Raw genomic sequence first — 7,437 nt, 5'->3', positions numbered from 1 at the left:
ATGTCCAACAGCAGCTCCATCAGGCACTTCCTCCTGCTGGCATTGGCAGACACGCGGCAGCTGCAGCTCCTGCACTTCTGCCTCTTGCTGGGCATCTCCCTGGCTGCCCTCCTGGGCAACGGCCTCATCATCAGCGCCGTAGCCTGCGGCCACCACCTGCACACGCCCATGTTCTTCTTCCTGCTCAACCTGGCCCTCAGCGACCTGGGCTCCATCTGCACCACTGTCCCCAAAGCCATGCACAATTCCCTCTGGGACACCAGCAACATCTCCTACACTGGATGTGCTGCACAGCTCTTTTTCTTTCTGTTCTTCATTTCAACAGAGTTTTATCTGCTGACCATCATGTGCTACGACCGCTACGTGTCCATCTGCAAACCCCTGCACTACGGGACCCTCCTGGGCAGCAGAGCTTGTGCCCACATGGCAGCAGCTGCCTGGGCCAGTGCCTTTCTCAATGCTCTACTACTCATGGCCAATACATTTTCCCTGCCCCTGTGCCATGGCAATGCCCTGGGCCAGTTCTTCTGTGAAATCCCACAGGTCCTCAAGCTCTCCTGCTCACAATCCTACCTTAGGGAACTCGGACTTCTTGTGTTTTCCATCTGTTTAGCTTTTGGCGGCTTTGTGTTCATTGTTTTCTCCTATGTGCAGATCTTCAGGGCTGTGCTGAGGATCCCCTCTGAGCAGGGACGGCACAAAGCCTTTTCCACCTGCCTCCCTCACCTGGCCGTGGTCTCCCTGTTTATCAGCACTGGAACATTTGCCTACCTTAAGCCCCCCTCCATGTCCTCCCCATCCCTGGATCTGGCCCTGTCAGTTCTGTACTCGGTGATGCCTCCAGCCCTGAACCCCCTCATCTACAGCCTGAGGAACCAGGAGCTCAAGGCTGCAGTGTGGAGACTGATGACTGGATGCTTTCAGAAACATTGAAAACTGCTTGCCAGTTTGTGCAAATTGCTTCTAATAAAATTCATCTTTGATACTTTTATTGGTTTCATTTTGGAAGTTCTTTTTCTTTGTTTTACTTTTTTCATATTTTCCGTAAAGTAATTTCATTGTTTCTACCATTTCTAATTTTGTTTCTCTCCACCTTCCCTGTGGCCACAGACTGTGTCAATGAGGGGCTGTGCTCTTGGTGGCTTTAAAGGAACTAAAGGATCTCGCAGCAGAGTTTTCTGCAGAGATGCCCTTTTGTTGCCTTCTCTGGAGCTGCAGCAGCAATGTCTGTGTGCAGAGCTGGGGCAGATCAGTGCTGGCACAGCAGCTCTGCTCCTGCTGGCCACACCATTCCTGATCCAGGCCAGGAGCCATTGGCCTTCTTGCCCACCTGGGCACACTGCTGCCTCATGTCCAGCCTGCTGTCCATCAGTCCCTGCAGGTCCCTTTCTGCCTGGCTGCTCTCCAGCCACTCTGTCCCCAGCCTGTAGCACTGGGGCCAAATAGCAGGGCCTGGCACTTGTATTTCTTAAACCTCACCTTGTTGGATTCATCCTCTGGATCCAGCCTATCAAGGTCCCTGTGCAGACCACTCCTATGTTCTCTCAGGTCAAAACTCACATCCAGCTTGCTGACATCTACAAAGAAGTCCTTGGTTCCAAGGGGCCCCTCAGTGTCACAATGGCCTCTTGGTTACACCAGGCCATGCACTGTCACACTGGTCTCCTTGGTTCCATGGGTCCCAAAATGTGACAATCTTCTCCTTGGTTCCATGGGGCTTCACAGTGTCACAATGTTCTCATTGGTGCTGCAGTTTCACAGTGGCTCCTTGGTTCCATGGGGCCCCAGGGTGTCACAATGGCCCCATGGTCACATGAGGTCCCACACTGTCACCATGGTCTCTGTGGTTCCACAAGTCCCTCAGTGTCACAATGGACTCTTTGTTTCCACAAGGCCACACAGTGTCACAGCATTATTCCAGATTCCTTGAGGCCCCATCGTGTCACAGTGGCCCCTTGGTTACACAGGATCCTGCAGTGTCACAATGTCCCCTTGGTGCCATGAGGCCCTGCAGTGTCAGAACGGCCCCTTGGTTCCACTGGGCCCTGCAGTCTCCCAATGCTCTCCTTGGTTTTGCAGTGTCAAAATGGTGAAACCCCTTGGTTACACGAGGCCCTGCAGTGTCACAATGGCCTCTGTGGTTCCACGAGGGCCCAGAGTGTCACGGGGCACTCCCTGGTTCCATTTGGCCCCACAGCACCACCATGGACCCCTGGTTCTGTGGGGCTGCACGGTGTCACCCTGGTCCTCTTAGTTCCACGAGGCCCTGCAGTGTCACAATGGCCCCAGAGTGTCCCAGTCATCACAGAATGACAGAATCAAATAGGCTGGAAAAGACCTTTGGGATCATCAAGTCCAACCAATGCCCTAATACTGCCTTGTCCCCCAGACCATGCCACTGAGTGCCACTGGAGAGGGACAGTGACTCTGCCACCTCCCCCCTGGCCAGCCCATTGCAGTTCCCACTCACCCTTTCTGTGAAGAACTCCTTCCTATTGTCCAGCCTGAGCCTCCCCTGGTGCACCTTAAGGCTGGGTCTTCTTGTCCTGCCCTCCAGAAGATCCACACTCACACCCAGCTTGGTGCCATCTGCAATTTGTGAATGCTGCACTCGATCCCCTCACCCAGACCATCAGTGAAGATATTAAACAGGACTGGGCCCAGCACAGATCCCTGGGGACAGCACCAGTGCCTGGACAGCAGCTGGGTGCAGCACCATCCCCACCACTCTCTGGGCCCAGCCTCCAGCCAGCTCTTAAATCTCCCAGCCAGGAGGGAACCTGCCCAAGCCGTGGGCTGCAGCTTTTCCAGGGAATGCTGTCAGAGACAGAGTCAAAGGCTCTGCTGGAGTCCAGGCACACAATATCCACAGCCTTTCCCACATCCACAGGTGGGTCACCTGGGCATAAAAGGAGCCCAGGTTGGTCAGGCAGGACCTGCCAGCCCTAAATCCACGCTGGCTGGCTCTGATCCCTGGGCCATCCTGTGGTGCCCTGTGATGGCACTCAAGGTGATCTGTTCCATAACCTTGCTGGGCACCCAGGTCAGGCTGACAGGCCTGGAGTTCCCCAGCTCCTCCTTCCAGCCCTTCCTGGGCATGGGCTCACACTGGCACCTCCAGTGCTCTGGGCCCTCCCTGCTGAGCCAGGACTGATGGTAAATGATGGAGAGCAGCTTGGGGAGCTCATCCACAGCTCCCTCATCCCCCTAGGATGGATCCCATCTGATCCCATACACCTGTGAGCATCTGAGTGGCTCAGCAGGTCAGCAGCTGCTTCCTCCTGGATTCCAGGGGGCTGTTCTGCTCCCTGTGCCCATCTACCAGCTCAGGAGAACACTTGTCCTGACGGAAATCTGTCCTATATTGAAAATTGTGACAAAAAAGTGTAAAGTAGCTTAGCCTTTTCCTTATCTTTAGTTACTGTATTCCCCACTGCACTCAAAAAAGGGTAGAGGTTCTTCATACCTTATCATTTGATATTAATTTATGTATAGAAATATTTTCTATTGTTTTTCACAGAAGTGGCCAGGTTAAGCTCTAATTGAGCTTTCACATCTCAACTTTTCTTTCTGCATAACCTGACAACATCCTTAAACACTTCCTATGTTGCCTGACATTCTGTCAAAAGTTCATGCATCCTTTTCTTTCCCGAGTTCCCAGAAAAGCACCATGTGGAGCCAGGCCAGTCCTTTTCCTCACCAGCTCATCTTTTGCCAAACTGGGACAGGCTGCTCCTTCCTCCTTTAGATTACTTTCTTGAAATGTGTCCATCCTTCCTGGACCCCTTTGAATTAAAGGGCTCTTTCTCTTTAAAAAAGTCAGTACCTGATTTTATATTCCCCAAATCTGCATCCTAAACAGGCCAAAGCCTGCCCTGCCTAATTCCAGTGCAGAAGTTTTGTTGCTGCCTCTCCTTCTTTCACAGAACATTGAAAACTTGATTATTTCATGGTCACTGTGCCCCAGGCAGCCTCTGAGCCCCACATCTGCCCCCAGCCCTTCTCTGTCTGTGAACAGCAGCAGACAGAGCTTTCCTTGGCGGTGGGAGTGTTACCAAAAATTCAGTAAAACAGAAAACTCCTTAACACCATTGTAGCATTAAGAAGCAGCATTCTTTATTCAGCTGGATGCACGGGGGAGAGCTCCTCCCAAAGCCATGCAGGCTGAGTACAGGAAAGTTTCTGTTTATTTTCTGTATTTTGCACACATATCCATTGATTGTCCTGGACTAGACACACATATGATAATCATTTCCCCAAAATCATTAACACATTTCCCCTCCCTTTACCCATGTGTTCTTCTGTCCTGGGGGTCTCTGGTGGTCCCTGGTGGTCGTGGACCCCAATGTTCCAGTGGGCCTGGCTGAGCTGGCAGGACCCTGAGGCTGCTGAACTTCCAATTCCCCTTCTCACACAATGGGCCTTGTGTGGTTTCCATAGGCCTGGGGATGTGGAGAACAAGCTCCAGGTGTGAGCTCACCTGGTGTAGGCAATTGATCATCTGGTAACATGAGGTCACAGAGTGGGGTATGACATCACAGAGTGGGTAATGTGAGATCATTGAGAAGCTATGACATCATAGGCCATATCTGTGACGCCACACGGCAGAATTCTGACATCATAGAGCAGATGATGACATCAGAGATTTGGCTGTGACATCAGAGACCAGCTGTGTGACATTAGAGAAGGGGCTGTGACATCCCAGAGCAGGCTGTGCCATCCCAGAGGGGCTGTGTGCCATCCCAGCAGGGCTGTGTCAGGTCACTGGGTTGGTCACTCGGCCCCAGCTCCCCCTCACAGTTTCTCCCAACAAGTCCAATGCTGTCCATGCCCAGCGGGGTCCCTGTCCCCCGGGATCCCCCCGGCCCACCTGGAGCCACAGCCTCCACCAAAGGATGTTCCACAGGATCCACCCCAGAGCCTGACATGGGGACAAGGGGCCAGGGCTGTGTGACCAGGACATCAAGGACGGGGATTCTCCAGGTCACTGTGGCCTGGGTTAGGTTGCCCACGGCAGGAAAGATGTCTGGCAGCTGGAGCAGGGTCTGGGAAGGGCCTCCAAGGTGGGGCTGCAGCCATTGGGCTGTGAGCAGAGGCTGAGGGAGCTGGGCTTGTCCAGCCCAGAGCAGGGAAGGCTGAGGGGCTCCTCATCCCAGCCTGGCAGTGCCAGCGAGGAGGGGATGGAGAACACAGAGCCAGGCTCTTCACCGGGGGCCTGGTGGGAGACAAAAGCCACTGGGTGGAAGGGGAAAGAGGGGAGATCAGCCAGGACAGGAGGAGATGGTTTCAGGCCAGGCTGGTTTCAGCATTTCCTCAACACCAAAAGCAGCCTGACCTCCCTTCTCCATCCACCACTGACAGCTTTGCAAATCAGGAATTGTTGGAGCTGTTTTGCCCCAACTCCAGGATGAGCATCCTGATACAAGAAGTTGATTGTGTTTATATCTATCACAGAACCATGCTTGTCTAAAAATACTTTTAGGATGGAAATCCCTTGTGGATGGTGGACTCACTGCTGGGATGTTGTACGTAGCTCAGGGAAGAGCGAGATTGTTATTAAATTCCTGTTCAACCATGGTCTGTTGGCCATGAAGAGAAACTTTCTGTGCCTCTGTGTCTCACCAGTTCCCGACCCCCAAAGGACACAAACCTGATGAGTTGTGGTTCCCACTCCAGTGGTGGCACTTGCACCTCCCTCCATAGCCAGAGCAGAGCTCCCTTGTCCCAGAGAGTCCCTGGCAATGCAGGGATGAAGGAAACAGGACAGGCTGTGGGGATCAGGGGCAGGGCAGAGCCAGGGAGAAGAATGACTTTTGCATTGGATGGAGCTGTGCCTTCCCTTGGCTTTGTTGGCTGACAAGAAATGAACATCCCTCTGTGTCTCGGGCAGCTCCTTCTGCAAGGAAAGCAGGTGGGAGTTGGAGCCAAGGAGCTGAAAGCTGCAGGTGCAGCCTGGGCTGGAGGGAGCTCAGATTTGCACAAGGCTGCTCTGAGTGCCAGGGCTTGGATGGGGGAAATGGTGGGGTGGGGGTAGGGACAGAGTCTGATCGATTTTCATATCTATTTAACTGCTTGAGGAGTTACTTGGATTCAGTGTCAATTGGAGATTGCACATTTCAATGTATTAACAGGAAAAAAAACCCCTAAACAGCACCTAAAAAATCTTTTTTTTTTTTTCTTACTGTTGTTGTAAATAAAATACATTCACTTTGAATACACTACTGAAATCTGTCAAATTAACCACAGAAGATTTGGAAACTTAAATCAAATGATTCCCAGAGGCTTGACTTGTTAAGGTGTTCTGAATGTTAATGAGCCCTGGGACACTGAATTCCTGCACTGAAGAGCTGAAGGCTGAACAAGCCTCTGGAGCAGGAAAATTCAGCAGCAGCCTCCAAGTTGCTGAGGATGTCAGCAGCCCCCAGTGAGGCCATCCCTGCCCAGAGACCGTGGGGGAATGGGCAGACAAGGAGAGCGTCCCTGGGGCTGGGGCAGCACAACTCAGAGGCACCAGCGGCTCCAGCTGGGCAATGGAGTGTGGAATGTGGCTGGGAAAGCCCTGCCTGGGCTGGGCCAAGGAGGACATACAAGCCCTCACACCCATCCCTAAAACAATTCTTTCTAGGAGACATTTAAATGGAATTACAATTGTTTCTGTACCCTTAGCTGGACACACTGGAGAAATACTGACAAGAAATTCTCAGGAGCTCAAAACAACCAAGCAGCCTTTACTGGCAACTTTAGAAAATTAGAGAAACTTTGGCAAATGCTTTAATGTCACATTCAATCAGCAGAAAACTCTTCTCAAAGCATTACCTTGGCCCTTTCAACTAAATGAACTCTAAGCCTGTTCAATTTTAAGTTAGTCAAAATTTGCAAGAGGAGGGAATTAGAAGAAGACACAGAAAGAGAGAAAGACAAAAAAGATACAGAGAAGCACACACACAGCTACGAACTCCTGCATTCCAGCAGTGTTCAGATGGAAATTCCAAGAGGAGGCTGGGTCAAGATGTGTGCTTGCCTTGGGGTCAGCCTTCAATACCCCTTGGTCTCCCTGGGCCCTTCCCCCAGGAGGGGCTTGGGCTCATTTGGTCCCTCAGGAGCTGGGCTGGGGGCTGCAGAGGTGGCTGTGGAGCATTGCCTGTGCTGTGCCAGGGACTGGCAGCCACTGCTGGGCTGGGATAGAGGCTCTGGGGGGATTGGGGTTCCAGGGCAGGGCAGGGCTGGGCTTCCAGGGCAGGGCAAGGCTGGACCTGCCCCTTCCTCCCCCACGCATGAAATGTTTCCAGCCAACAATCTCCAGTCTGTCACAACAGGGAATGTTGGAGGTGGAACTCCCAATTCCTGCCATGGGCACCTGGCTGAGGAGGACAGTTCTTTTCCATAGGAAGGAAAGCACAGATCTCCAGTTTTTCAGTAGCAGATGAGAAGAGACCC

General features: G+C 52.4%; 1 protein-coding gene across 1 annotated transcript; it reads left to right on the top strand.

Annotated features, from left to right (window-relative positions):
• Nucleotides 1-933, top strand: LOC143692367 (olfactory receptor 14J1-like). The gene has a single exon (XM_077172602.1). It carries the CDS (start codon nucleotides 1-3, stop codon nucleotides 931-933), a length of 933 nt encoding a protein of 310 aa, XP_077028717.1.
• The last annotated feature ends 6,504 nt before the right edge of the window (nucleotides 934-7,437 follow it).

The sequence above is a fragment of the Agelaius phoeniceus genome (genome assembly GCF_051311805.1).
Source record: "Agelaius phoeniceus isolate bAgePho1 chromosome W unlocalized genomic scaffold, bAgePho1.hap1 SUPER_W_unloc_1, whole genome shotgun sequence".
NCBI lineage: Eukaryota > Metazoa > Chordata > Aves > Passeriformes > Icteridae > Agelaius > Agelaius phoeniceus.
This window is presented reverse-complemented; position numbering and strand designations above follow the sequence as displayed.

Coding starts and splice junctions, on each gene's coding strand:
- LOC143692367 (XM_077172602.1), top strand. CDS start 1: ATGTCCAACAGCAGCTCCATCAGGCACTTCCTCCTGCTGGCATTGGCA.